Below are 14,883 nucleotides of genomic sequence, written 5' to 3' on the forward strand. Positions count from 1 at the left end.
AGCGGTGCGAAACCACAAAGTGTCCCCTGTCGGTCGCTCAGTTGGTCGCGGTTTGCAACTTTACCACTGGATGCCGCCAGAAAAGTCAAAAAATGACGTATGTAAAGTTGTAAGATATTTTTAATTCAAAATTTTTGACTTTCACGTAAGAATGATAATATGCACAGTAGTACATTTGTAGGCATAACACGTCAGGTCTCTCTTGCATTTAACATTCATTTTCATACAACAATTGGGATTCATATCGATAAATATGAGTGGACAAGAGCATGAGCAAAGATTCTCAATGTGACAACCTTTTGGTTTCAGTTTCGTTACCTATATCGTTGTTTTTATTTTGATTCCAGCCTTGGTAATGAATAAATACTTTTCACCGTGTTGTTCATGTTTAGCCTGCATGAATCAACTCGCTAGGAGGCGCAGGAGCGAAATAAGTATGGCCTTATTTGTGTGTCTCTTTCCTGAGTGAGCAACTTGAGAAACAGGAAAATACATTTATAAGCACAATCTTATATTTTGCAAGAGAAATGATATGCAAGCAAAAAAAACAACATTATCCATATAAACGTGCAATAATAACTCCTCTCAGGAAGTTTCATTCATGTAGACTCACACAAACTCTGGGTCTGTGCGCTCTTTAGCACTCCTGGCTAGCACCGGGTCAGACAATGTCTTCAGAACAGCAACACCAAAATGAGACACCCGCATGTAAAGCTATGGTTACACAGTGTGTTTTATGTTCTGCTATGAAATTCTGTTTCAATTCAATTTAATTTTATTTGTATAGCGCCTAATAACAACATACATTGTCTCAAGGCACTTTACATAGTGAGGTCAATATAACATATTACAGGGAAAACCCAACAAATCCTACAATGAGCAAAGCACATTAACAACACTGTTATTAGCTTGCACACTAGCTATCTCGGTAGGTTGCTAACGCTATCTAATTTATGTAAAATAGCAGCGACATTAGCCTTTGCTAACTACTTCCAAGATAGTTGGCAAACTTGACAATATATAAAAAAGGGAAAAGTGAAGGCATGTTCGTCCACATGATTTTATTTCAACATACAGTATAAACAACGCCTGAAGAAGCAACTTCGCAGAAAGGTCGGTCATTATAAATTGAAGTAGATAGACTTGATCACCTGCACATCAAGTTTGAAAACCTAACGTTACACATGCAAAGCCAAAGCAAACTATTCTCTGAGACATTTCTTCAAATGTAAGACTCATCTTTTTAGGCTGAGTGTGCTACATCTCATTCTGAAGAGTAAAAACTTGCCCTGTTGCCCTTTGACTAGGATGCTTTAGAGCTCAACAGGAAGTGAAAATCCCATTCATATTCTGAATCAACCTTTATTAGTCATAATGTCGTAACTATCCAAGGCAGAGTTCCCACGAGTTATTAAAAGTCTGATGCCAAATGCTGGTTATCAAAGGTTCAGGGCCATTAGGTTTCAGCGGGCCTCCGTTGTCGTAGAATTTCCCCCTTTGCTGTGTGAGAAACTGTTCTTGGTGCTCTGTGCGAGGCCATCTTATCTTTGGCAGGCCAGGTCACTGTCTCTGGACGTCGCTGTCTCTGAGCATCAGTTTTACATTATAGTTAGGACATCTTGACACTGTACCATTCTGTGTCATAGTCTTAGATTACAGTTAAGACATCTTGACACTGTACCATTCTGTGTCTTAGTCTTAGATTATAGATTAGACGTCCTGATTCTAAGGAGCCATCCTATCTGTTTAATGACGTCATGATTCTGAGAATTAAATACACCACGCTGACCAGGAATGGGTGGGTATTTGGGCATCATGTGCTGACACTTTTTTGCTCTTTGTACGAACCAGAAATCCCCTCAATATTGAGCTCTTGTAATAAACCCTTGTGCTTAAGACAAGGCCTCCGTCTTCCTGATTCAACTGCATCAATTTTTCCATCACATCCGTGTTCAGTATTAGAGAATGATGTCCTCCATGCGTCCAGTTGATGCTGCTGGGATCTTCTCACAGATCACAGAACTAGAAGTGATTCTGTGCGCGGCCCTCTCTCCTCGGTCCACATTGACACTAATTAATGGATGGCTGCTCGAGGAAGGTAATTGATTGTTGTTCATGTTATCAGCTAAGATGTTTTGAATTTAAAATCAGAGCTTAAAATGCACATTACATGAAGATCTCGAGGGTCCATACAGGGGCATATCGGACCTAGACATGAGATCACGATTGCTGCTTAAGATCTGAAGTTCTTTTATCACAGTAGATTTGAACAAATTGTGTATATTCCATTTCCAGCTCCTTAGAAGAATTCTTCACCTTGAGGGTAATGATGGTTAAAATATTTTTGGGCATAAAAATACTGCCAACATTCTAAGTGCACAGAAACCACCATGCAACCCTAAGGCTTTTGAATTTAATTATTGCATTGGCCAGCAGAGATCAGTATGGAGTTAAGATCAGATAATTACTTCATCTGGCCTTACTTTTCAAATACAAAGCATCACAAGGTAGGACTGACTTACCGCCCATGAATAAAAAATGACTAAGTAGGTTATCAATTAAACTCCTGTTTCTCAAGTTGCTCGCTCAGGAAAGACACACAGAAATACCACTATATATAAGATGCGTTTTTTGTATTCAATCTTCGGAAATGTGTCGTTTCTCCACGGAAGACGTCAATGACATCCGCCGTCGCATAATTACATAGTGGAAGTGGATTCGGTTTCTCTTAGCACCGATGTTGTCCCTAGTCTTATGAATCCTACTTTACACCTCTCCTTGACCTCATGACAATTTCCATTGAGTTCAAGGAAAAGTGGTTTGGACAAGGCGACAGGAAGGACTTTCCGGATCCAGCCCTGGCTTTGTTAAGGGGTGTGCAAGACTAGCCACCAGGTGTGCATTATGCAAATGTGGGGCATTGCGGTGTCACATGACATGCATTCCTGTATTTTACTGTGGTAAAACTATCCTATTGCAATCCATCCCCCCCCAAAAAAATCACCCAAAGCACATTTGTATGCCAGGTTTAAATGGGGTAAGGATATTAGATTGCAAAGCTTCGGATTTTCCCTTTTGTGTTACGGCCCCCTACTGCAGCTCAGGAAGGAAACACTCCCTGTGAAAACAACAGAAGGAAGTTTGTTCCTAAAACACTCACTTTGATTTCAAGATTCTTTTGACAAACTTTGGACTGTGTTTTTGATTTTGTCTCCCTCTGTGAGGTGGGTCTAGGGCAATGGTTCCCTAACCTTTTTTCCTTGGAGCCCCCCTCCCTCACCCCCTGCCCCCCACACGTACCAAAAGAACAAAGTGATTCATTACGGATCTTTATTTTAAAAAACAAACGTCAATTGTATTTTTCTTCCTATTCTATTTGGTTTACCCTGCATATGGATGTTTCTTTCCTCCTTTTTGCCATCAGGTGTATCAAATATACACAAAAAATCACAACTGCCGGGACATTAAAATATTATATAAAACAATATAACAATTGTTTGCTGTAGCCTTACAAACCACTGACCCTGCCCACATACAACTACAAAAAACGTTAAAATGTTTACAATTAATGTTAACTTAAATACTGAACTTCATAATTGCAGGACTTTTGAGGAAAAGTAGCAATTTGATTAAAAGTTACGAAGAGATTATTACCTGTGGATATTGCAATATATCTGGTTATTTTTCCTCATATTTTTAAGACCATAATTCACATTCACATAATTCACATTCACAACATCATTCAGGGTTTTGAACCGAACTTTGATTAAACAGGTGAACAGCGGCAGCATTTGCATTTTTTGTGTTCAAATATTAAGTGTAAACCATATTTTGTGTATGGTTTTGACTATTTTTAAGCTTGTCAAACACAGACTTGCATAAAAAAATCAATCATAAACTTCAAGGGTGCTGGGTCTAATTTTAGGGGTCTCTGAGCACCGACTTTTGATCAGCCAATTATGATTTTTTTATTAAACATGCACAAATTTTGACAACTTCACAGTAGACGGAGCCGAGCCCACCCCTTGTAATCCATGGCGCCCGCTTTCATCTCCCCTGGTCTAGGGGATGGAAACAAATTTAAGCTATTGTATGTGCAGGTTCTGTTGATTACCGGGTGCAAGAGCAGTTTGTGTGACCAAGGAGATTACAGGAGCCCAAATTAGTGAATATGATAGCACTTGAAGTAACATTTTACAAAAAGGCTACTGCTCCGAATCAAGCCCGCTTTAAATATATGGTGCAAAAAAAATAAAAAGCTAATATAAGTCTAAAAAGTCCTAAAAAATATGGTCTAAAAAGGGGTTTGAATTAAAAGAGGAGATGTGGTAGTCTGGTTGTCTGGGTCCCAGGTTCGAGACATGGAAGTGATCTAGTAGTCTTGAAAAAGTCCAGGCTAAAAGGAAACAGTTACAGCTACACACCAATCTCTGTCTTCTTACAGTAGGCCTGAAAAACCCCAAGGGTACTCACACGGCTGGGCAGACCTCCTCACTCTGCCACTGCCTGTTTGTTGCAGGGATAGGTTAGTATAGTTAGAGCACGTAAACCTTTTCAAGTGGGAACCACATTAAAAGTATGAACCAGAATATGAGCATAATATGGCACCTTTAATTAGTTTTCTTTTTTTAATCTATTTTATTATACATGTTGTATTATGGCAATTAAATTTTTTTCAATTAAAGTATCTATTAAATTTATTTTATTTTATTTTGTCTTTTTTGCATTTGTTTTTATTTTTCATATAAGAAGATAAGTACCACAATCAAATAAGTACTTATTATTATAATTATTATCTTAAGTACTTAGTTGATTGTGGTACTTTTTCAAACCAAAAGCAACTTACTCTGTTACAATAATTGCATTTTCTGCTGGTTTATTTTGATACTTACTTCAGCACACCCAAATCAAATTTTTCTTAGGGCCCCATATACGCCAGGGCGGGCTCTGGTCGTATCGTAACACTCTGACTGGTTTCCTCTCTGTTGGCCGGCCTCGCGTCGCTCGCTCCTTGCTCTCCCGTGGTGGACTCTTGCTTCACGTTCCCGGTACCTCTTATTTGTTGGTATTAAAACGGGAGGAATGATTACAGGAAGGGAAACACCTTCGATCTACATATGGGATTATTGTTTTAAGAAGGACGTGAGAAAAAAGGGAACCTGTCCATTCAATGTAAATGTCTAACTAAGGTTTGAATGATACAAATCTTGTTTACAGCTTTGTTAATATATAACTGTTATGAACTCTACTAACTAAATTTTTCTAAGCGAATGTCTTCGACCTGCAGTTCAAACCTTTCACTTCCACTTCAGTGTGCTATTGTGCCTCTTTATCTGTTATTATTCCCTGTTTTACATTGTTAGTTATGTTACCTTGTGTATATGCCTATGTTTAGCCTTGCGTAGCCAGACTAATACTCAAATGCGTATTAGTCTGGGACCTCTCGGTTCATTTTCGATTTCCAAAAGTCCTTCCATGCCCCTGGATGCAGTTGGAAAGCAACGAATCATGTGTTAAGCAATGTAAAAATTTCAACAGACTACAGCGTACAGAAAGGAGATGTTTGTGATGATGATTCCAAAATGTGTGTTGCCATTTTTGGGGGAGAAATTGAAAATATCGGAGTATACTTTTAGTCGAATGCTTGTTTATCAGCGGCATCCTTGGTTGTTTACAAAAGTCGCTTTGTCCACGTCATGGTATAAACTTCGCCCATTATCAGATAGTCGGATGTGATTGGACTGGCAAGTTTTCTTCTGGGGGAAATCACTTCCCAATGGAGGAGATCGAGAGTCTGGCAGAGCAAATGAAATGAGCTCCCAGAATTTGTCTGGGTCCCAGGCTAACATAGCTGTTGACTGGAGCGTCATTAAACCAGTTATTTGGATTAAAGATTTTTCACTTTGCGACTACCTGCTTTGTTGTGGCTGCATTTTTGGTGTGTGACAGTACACTTATGTTTTGGTGTTGTTGGATAAAAGATTTTCAATCCTTGTGAGCTGTAGAATTAGCCTGGAACCCAGACAAATTCTAGGAGCATTTTCACGTCGCTCGACAGTCTCTTTTGTGTCTCTCTCTGCAATTTAGTATCCTACTTTGCTACATAGTTATTTTGTCTGATTTTTTTGTAGCTTTTTTGAGTTTTCTGCTCGGATTTTACGGATATTTTTATCCTACCTGTTGTTGCTGGCACCATCCTCCTACACCGCCGGCCTGTACTTGATCCGTTTCACCAGACCTTCTACTGCTGCCTGCTGGGTCCTCCTCAGAAAATATACAAATGTAAGCATCAGTGGTGTAATGCATGTGTTTGGATGGGTGTTAAGAAATAATGAAATAACACAAAGAAAGCTAACCTGTGAAAGCCATGTGGATGGCTCAGCAACAGAGCGAGAACTCCTAGTTTGGCAGCCATTTTATCATCTTACACCACTTCCTCTCCAGGTGTAGGAAACCAGCTGTGATGGGTTCTTAACAATGTCACTGTCTGTGACTGTCAATAACCTCAGTCTGTTACCATAGCAGTCCATTTTCCTCTCAACCACTCACCGTTTCCATTCCCACTCAGCAACTTTGGTACCTATAAGAAGCAAATTAAGAGGAGGAAGAGGAGTGGAACAGGCTTTTGAAAATGTAAACAGGTCTCTGTTTCAGTTTCACCAAGTGCAGCAGAGGCTAGTTTGATACGAACCAATCAGGAATCGTTGAAGTCTGTCCAACGAGGGGGCACTCTAGCCCATCTAGAGTGCCCCCTCCTCCTCTAGGGAGTTTCCAATGTGGTAAGTACTGAGCAGTCCCTCCCCAAGAAGGGAGATTCCCAGCTGAGGTCACCTACAGTCCAAGCACTGAGGGGTTACTGAGGTTTAACTGACGGAGAAAGCCAACAGAACTCCAAGCGCTCCGAAACCGAAGACAAGCGACGGCTGTCGCCAGGACACGAAGCACTGATGAGGGCAATGCTGCAGTTAACTCTTTCTGGGCAACTTACAGTCAGTGCTATTCTAATGCATCTGGCAGCTAGAATACAGTGACCTCTTTATTAGTCGGTTCAACTTTTCAGATTTATGATTATAAGACTAAATTAGAATTATACCTTATTTTATATATATAAAATAAAGTCTTTAGCATAAGAGTCATAACATGGCTTTCACTCATTGAAATGATTGAGATGCAAAATAAAACAAATCAATCTTGAAAGTAAAATACCGATCATGCATGTAAAAATCTAAGCAAACCGTCTTAATGCAGTTTAGACACCTTCATGGTATAGCTCGAGTGGCAAGGCAACACTGTATTGTTTAAAAATCATTACTTGTTTTTTTTTAAATAATAAACCGTCAACCTTTAATACTGTCTAGTACTTTGTGTCTTTAAACACTGATTACATGATGAAGCTGGTTATATAATGAATATAATGATAAAATATTAAAAGATATAAAATGAATACAAGTTAATGAGTAATCTTTGACCTCTGACAGCTCCCTGTCAGGGCCTAGGTTTCGTGAAGATTTCTTCCTTAGTTAATTTTAGTTTTTGGCATTTCTAAGCTTTGTTTTTCAATCAGTCCCCAAGACTGCAAATCTAGGGCTAGTTGTATTACTACCGCACCCATGATTTATAAAAAATGTTCATCATTGGCATAATACTCCAATTCTCTCAACACCCAAATGGGTAACAGTGCCCTGGGCAAACTCACATTTTGCCATTTTTACAGTGAGATTGGCAAAGAAAAGATGATCAAACAAAGCCCAGATGCGGTGAACACTTTGTTCCCATGTCTCACTACAGATGACCCTCTAAACCAGCCACTTCCATGTTCATCAGCCGTTGCAAGTTGCCAGAACATTTCGTAATCCAAATGGCATTAATTTATAGGAATAAAGACCTGTGGGAGAGATGAAAGCTGCAAATCTTTTTTGCTTTTAATCCATTTGGGTTTAATCCTGGAGACGTGTCCCACGCTTTGTTTCGGCTTGCCCTCCTGACCCTCTTTTGCTTGCCTACCATCAGTAAAGATGAAGCATGTGGGAAAAGGGTGGTGAGTGACGGCAATGTGTCTTTACATACAGTGCACATGTCATTCTTAACAAAGGTGACTGTCCGGGCACAGGATATCGGCCGTCTGGAGTGGTTGATAACTGGCGTGATATTCTATTTTTCATTTATTCCTGTATTCATATGGATGGATATAACATCTTTCGCACCGATCGCCGTGCAAAAAGAGGAGTGGCACTGCTGTATTTGCAAATGACGTCAGCGATCACCGTGTAATTGCTGCAGTGAGTTACCACGCCAAAACGCTTCCAAAGTTAAAACCACGTATCACAACTAAGAGAAATTTTAAGTGTTCTTGTGAACAAGCCTTTTTACAAGATCTTAACTTTTGTAACTGGACCAAGGTTTTTCTGATTCCAGACCCCGAGATAGCATTACAATATTTAAATTTCACAAATAAGCATGCTCCTCTTACGAAATACAAGGTGAAAGGACGCGATCATCCAAGGTTCTCAGACCAGCTTGCAGATATCATTCATGAGTGCAACCTTAGAGTACCTCAGACTGGATACATTTTAGGTATCTGACAAACAGATATGTGCACTGGTCTGCGGTCAGAGCAACAGAGGCTGCTTCGGACAGTTGGTTCTGATTGGGCTTTTGTTTTATCATACAAAGCAGGAATCCGCGGCTGCAAATGCACCTAGCTTAGCATAGCGAGCCTCCCGGAGTCTGAAGTGCAATGTTTTGCTTAGGGGAGTGGAGGAGCAGACAGCAGGCTGACTCTGCCGCTTGCCTTTATGGGGCGGGAGGTTCTGCGCATGCGTTAATGCGTAAAAAAAAAGAGAAAAAAGCATTAATTCCACAAATGAATCATCCCGCGTTAACGTGTTCATTTTGACAGCCCTAATAAATTAGTAGCAGATTATTTCCTGAGGATATTGTAATGTATCAGATGAGTTGTCATCTGATACATTGAAAAAAGTTTGAAATATTTTCAAGCCTACAATTCATCAACGTATTATTTAAAATATATATTTTTTTTTAAATACCCCCCCCCCATTCAAATAAGATGGGCTAATTTCCCTGAATATTAATGATTAGGCCCTATTATTATTACTATTATTGTTATGGTGAATATTATTGTTGGTATTAGGCCTATTATTGTTGTTACTATTGTTCAGACCTTTAATTCGTTTTGCCCAGAACTCTTGCTCAGCAATGATTGGAAGGACTGTCAAATTGATGATTTAAACCAGTATGAATATTAAACAGTATAATATTATTATTACATACATTGAAAAAAGATTGAAATATTTTCAAGCCTATAGCTCATCAAGGTATTATTTAAAATATTTTTTTTTTCAGCACACATTTTTTTTATGAACCCCCCCCTCCATCAAATAAGATGGACTAATTTTCCTGAATATTAATGGTTAGGCCCTTCTATTATTTGAGAAGAGATAATGAAGAATAATTGAAGTTAGCTGACAGAGAGCAGTGGACATCACATGACAGGGTTGAACGATTTGGGGAAAATATCTAATTGTTTCTAACAGATATTGCGATTTGATTTGCTTTTATAATTGACACACACACACACACACACACACACACACACTTTTGCTATAATTTGCATTTCGCGTTGTTTCAAATCGTGATTTCGATTTGAAAACGATCAATCATTCAGCCCTACACGACAACAATGTTTAATGAAGACTTTGAAGACGACGAGACCGGTTGATAGTGCTGCAGTACGGAGTTCATAGGAAATGAAACTCTGATGTCCCGTTCCCGTGAAGGCAGCACGGAGCTGCGCCACACGAAGCTGCCGGAAGTCCAGAAGAGAAGAGGATGATTCACCGTCTCGTCCGGTTGCAGTGACGTCAACTGGCAGCTTTTAATGTGGCAGACCACTGGTTTTTGCAAGTAGTTTAAAGTGTAAACTTGCATTGTTGTGAATCTTTGGTGTAAACTCGCCTTAAAATGAACGCCCCCCTTTCCAAAGGATGGATTGTGGGGTCGTGACGTCACAACGCAGTGCATTGTAGGGGATTAGGACACGGAAGTGCTGTAGAGAACGGAGTTGCGTTGTAGCGACTGGTGTGTAGTGCACAGTGCTTGTGTGATGTACGATCACTGATATAAAAAAACCGGGAAGCTGCGTTCACCACTTCCCGGAAGTGGACTGCCGCACCCTGACTCATGATCGGCGTTGAAAACGGATGCAAATGGGCTGCGACTGTTAAGCTTTCCAGCTTGGAAGAAGCGGAGAGGAACACATCGCTGAGTTGACAGAGGCGTCGGTGGCATGTGTAGCAGCTACAAGGACAGATAGAACCTCCAGCAGCTTCCCCAGACACACGTCCGTGTGTTGACGGCATTTTCATACACGAACTACTGTTGTGTCATGTGCTTACCGCTAAACATTGCTAATCGCGATTAGCCACAATGCTAACGAAGCTAATTTCTTCACAACTACATGACTTTAATAAATGATGTCGGGGGGACAGGGCAGACAGATCACATCAGGGTCCATGTTGTGGGTGACTGGATGTGTAAATGAGACCTGGCAGTGAGCATGGTGTTCCACAAGATGTGCCCCGCTGTTTAAAACACAAACCATGTGAAAGTCCCATAGGTTTTTAACTGAATAAATGACTTCAATTCTGAACCTCTTTATTTGTGTCACAGAGTATTGATGCGGGGATCAATGAAGTAAATTCATGCCTGTTTTGTTTCTCTCTTTTGACTCTGACAGCTTCTCCGTTTCCCACACTGGTCGTCGCCTCCTCAGTCTGTTGTTGTTGTTGTTGTTGTTTTGCGTTTCCTAAAATATGGCGACCACTACCCAGAATGCAACACGTCATGACGTTGCTTCCCAGAATCTATTGCTTCCAGCCCTCCCCTCCGCCTCTGAACGCCCCCCCCCCCCCCGTTGCTCTCTGTCTCTCAGTGACATCACTGGGGTGTGACTTCTGGGGAAATGAAAGTGATGGTTTGAACTTGCTCAGGCGGTGGGTTTGGCAGGTGGGTTTGGCAGATCAAGTACGAGGAGAAGAAGGAGCCATGGCCTCTGCTTCTTACAAAGAAGATTTGACTTGCTCTATTTGTCTGACGATCTTCTCGGATCCTGTAATCCTGCCGTGTGGCCACTCTTTCTGCAGAGAATGTATTTCCCTTTCTCTGAAATCACAGCGCCAGTGTCCACAGTGTCGGGCAGACGTTCCAGAAGACGAGCAATGTCTTCTCACCAATCACACTTTGAAAAGTCTTGCTGAAAAAGAAGTGGAGAAACTGAGGAGAGGGCATGGAGATGACAAGGAAGTAAGTTTGAGAGCTTTTTACTCGGTTGTCATTGTAACGATGGCCACAAGCATTAGCTGATTATTATGTTAATCAATTCATTGTTGATCAAATCAAACTTTTGACATACTGTATATCACGGATGAAATATCTCTGGGTTTAAAGTGTTTTTATGTCAAAAGAAGCATTTTGAAGATGTAACTTTGCAAATTAAAACAATTTACTATTTTCGATACTCAAAATGATAACCATGTAACATTATATCCTTTTATTTGATTATTATTAGATTGACGACTGGTTGTGCCCTGAACACGAAGAAAGGCTGAAGCTGTTCTGCGTCACAGATCAGCAGTTAGCTTGTATTATATGTCGAGATGGGGAGAAGCACGAAGGGCACAAGTTTAAACCAATCAAAGAAGCAGCTGCACTTGTGAGGAACAAGTTGGAGGCGTTTGTGCAATGCATTGCTGATGATATCGATGCTACAGAGAGGCTGGTCAACACAAAGATGGAAGAGATAACAAAAACCAAAGACAAGGTTCAGCAGCTGACGACTCAGATCTGCAGACAGTTTGAGGAGATGCACCAGTTTCTTAGAAAGAGAGAAGACGAGATCACGAATGACCTGAAACACAAAGAGGACGATGCTGTCGAGAAAATGAGCGAGACATTAAATGCCATGGAAACTGCTCTGTCAGAGAGCAGAGAGCTGCAGGCAAAGGTGGCGACTGTTCTAGAAACCACAGACTCTGACAAGTTCTTAAAGAGCTGGACTGAGAATAACAGCATGGTGACTTCTGAACATTCATTCAAGCCCAAAGCCAATGAGTTTAAAGTGGAGAACACGTCTCTCTCTCTGGGGCCTTATGACAGTCACCTGCAGTTCTTTATGTGGAAGGAGATGCTTCAGGTCATCAAGCCCCAAGCAGAGCTGCTGTCACTCAAAAGTGTTAGCAGTAACATAACAGTGTCTGAAGATGGGAGGAATTTGATGTATAGGCCCGTATTCACTCCAAATTGCAAACAAAGGAGTTTTCCTTATGATAGCTATGGTCGTAATACCAGTTACATTCAATATGACCATAGTTGCGTGGAGCAAACCTCAGTCCAGTGTGTTTCTGCGTTCAGCTCCAATGAGTTCACCTCAGGGCAGCACTACTGGGAAATGGAGGTTGGAGAAAGGGACTATTGGAAAGTAGGGGTAGAAAATCATTATCTTAGCTATGATCAGCAAGAATATGTCACTTCTATTCAAGACACAGTGTTAGCATTGGCAGGAAGACCACAAAAGATTGGTGTTTACCTAGACTGCCTATCGCAGGAGCTGTCCTTCTATGACGCAGAAAACATGACTCATATTCACACTATGAGACACTGTATGTCAGTGCCAGTGAAAGCATATTTTGAATACAGATTTAGTGAGGCAGCAAATCATAACCCCCCAAGAGTGTGCTGGTACTGAATTCTGGGAAAATGGGGCAACTGGAAATTACAGACATGACTTCCAAGATGGTGCCTTGGTTCTAATTCCTCGTCCTTTCACTGTTTGTGTTTATTTCTTCCATAATCGTCCTGGGTTCTGTACTACGAAGGAGGAGTTATGGTTATCAAGGTAACTTCAGGTTTAATGCCAGGTTTTTTAGTCCTACGAAAATGGTTCAGATCTCACCATGGTAATGCTGAACCACTTACCTACTCTGGAACAGATTAAGTTTCGACCAATCAGATCACTGGAAAATTTGAGTCTTCATTCTAAAGTCTACCATACTCCTAGTTATTGTAGTTTGTTTAGAATGTCTTGGGCAGAATATACCATTAGCATATGGCTGTGTACAATAACAGAGTCTTTGTTGATCCAGATCTTATGTGTGACTCAAAATAATAGGAATGAGGAACTATAACCTATACCATACTTTGTAATCTACACAGGATTTTAATGAAAAAACTGCAACAGAATTCCTGACAGTGCTGATGTTTTTATTGGCTTATCTTGTCACTGCAGCTCGGAATAACATAAGGAACCCGTGTGAAATACTGAAATAAAAACCCTCTGATGACTTTTATCATTAAAACCCTCACTCAATTACTAACTTCATGTGCTTATTTACATTATATCATTGGGCTGACTTTGAATATGTGTTAAGTGTTTATTTTCTATTCTAATAATTTGATCATATATTTATATTTCACTTTGGAGAATGCCGCATGTCAATAAACCAATATTAACTGCTATTAAATTTTGCTTCTTTTTAATTCATTTTTGTCCAGCACATACATATTTTATGATACCATACTCCTAGTTATTGTAGGTTGTTTAGAATGTATTGGGCAGAATATACCATTAGCATATGGCTGTGTACAATAACAGACTCTTTGTTGATCCAGATCTTATGTGTGACTCAAAATAATACGAATGATGAACTATAACCTATACCGTACTTTGTAATCTACGCAGGATTTTTATGAAAAAACGACAACTTGTACAATGCTGAACGTGACCCCCTGGAGTCAAACCTGTGGTCATTGTGTATTATTCCTTCACTGGGAAGTTTGTGCTTCACTGTGCAGAAAGTTGCTCAAACACTGTTTGAGTTTCACACTATTTGGCATGTGCTCACCGTAATACTGACTTGAAGTTGTGGATGATCCATCTGGATTTTGTGATGGATTTTGTGCAACTGCTTTGATAATAGAAAAAGGCAAAATTACGCATTAAAAATAAATAAATAATAAAGTCTATTGGGGAAAATGTAAATCTTTTATTCATGTCTGTGGCATATACTCTAACTGTTTTATGAATGGGGAAGGAAACTAGAGACAACGTAGACATGAGAAGGACACGAGCTATCCCGTGGATGAGACGACAGGATTGACTTACACTGCTGTATATTCACTGTATGTCTGTACCTCCTAAGTATGCATAGAAAAACATGTTTGCTTTGCATTGAATTACTGGAAATGGAAAATAAAGCCTTTTGAAAAACCTAGGTTATTTCTCTTTCAGCTCTATGACAAGTAACATGTAAGTTGGGACAATCAATACAACCGCTGCTTATGTGGACGAATAATCAGCATATAAAAATAGATGCTACAGAAATATTAATACTTATTTTTAGGAGGCTGTGTAATGAGTGACAAAGCTCATCTTGCTGAAAGAAAAATGTTTTGGTTGCATGAGTTTGCTAAATTGGCATGTTGCTGAAGAGAACTGTGAGAGGGGTTTGGAGAATGTGAACAAGATAAATAGAAACGTGGGTTACCAAATCTACAACAAGAAAAACCTTCTCTCATCCAAACAGCAGTTTCAACATTGCATCACTAGACTGCGACATTACATGAATCTTCTGTTTCTACCCACGACTGAAACAAATTAGAACAACTCCTCAGAAAATATACAAATGTAAGCATCAGTGGTATAATGCATGTGTATAATAATAATAATAATAATAATATACATTTTATTTAAAGGCGCCTTTCTTGGTACTCAAGGACACCGTACAATGATACGTAGGATATTAAAAGCGGCAAAAAAATAAAGAATACAACAACAATAAAACAACAGAAAGAGGCAGAGCAACTGAC

General features: G+C 39.9%; 1 protein-coding gene and 1 long non-coding RNA gene across 3 annotated transcripts; one reads left to right on the plus strand and one right to left on the minus strand.

The window, feature by feature from the left end:
- Window positions 1-3,297: 3,297 nt before the first annotated feature.
- LOC124849890 lies at window positions 3,298-7,202 on the minus strand. Of its 2 annotated transcripts, none has more exons than XR_007030499.1 (3): window positions 6,357-7,202; window positions 6,178-6,261; window positions 3,298-5,481 (listed from the first exon to the last, which is right to left on the minus strand). It is a non-coding gene; the product is annotated as an uncharacterized LOC124849890 (long non-coding RNA). The 2 variants fall into 2 exon arrangements; XR_007030500.1 differs by having other exon boundaries at window positions 6,178-6,264.
- A 3,800-nt stretch (window positions 7,203-11,002) lies between these two features.
- LOC118317203 (nuclear factor 7, ovary) lies at window positions 11,003-14,288 on the plus strand. Its single transcript, XM_035645691.2, has 2 exons — window positions 11,003-11,322; window positions 11,588-14,288. The coding sequence occupies exons 1-2, from the start codon at window positions 11,065-11,067 to the stop codon at window positions 12,761-12,763; spliced, it is 1,434 nt and encodes a 477-aa protein (XP_035501584.2). The 5' UTR covers window positions 11,003-11,064; the 3' UTR covers window positions 12,764-14,288.
- The last annotated feature ends 595 nt before the right edge of the window (window positions 14,289-14,883 follow it).

Source organism: Scophthalmus maximus, chromosome 3 (genome assembly GCF_022379125.1).
Source record: "Scophthalmus maximus strain ysfricsl-2021 chromosome 3, ASM2237912v1, whole genome shotgun sequence".
NCBI classification, from domain to species: domain Eukaryota; kingdom Metazoa; phylum Chordata; class Actinopteri; order Pleuronectiformes; family Scophthalmidae; genus Scophthalmus; species Scophthalmus maximus.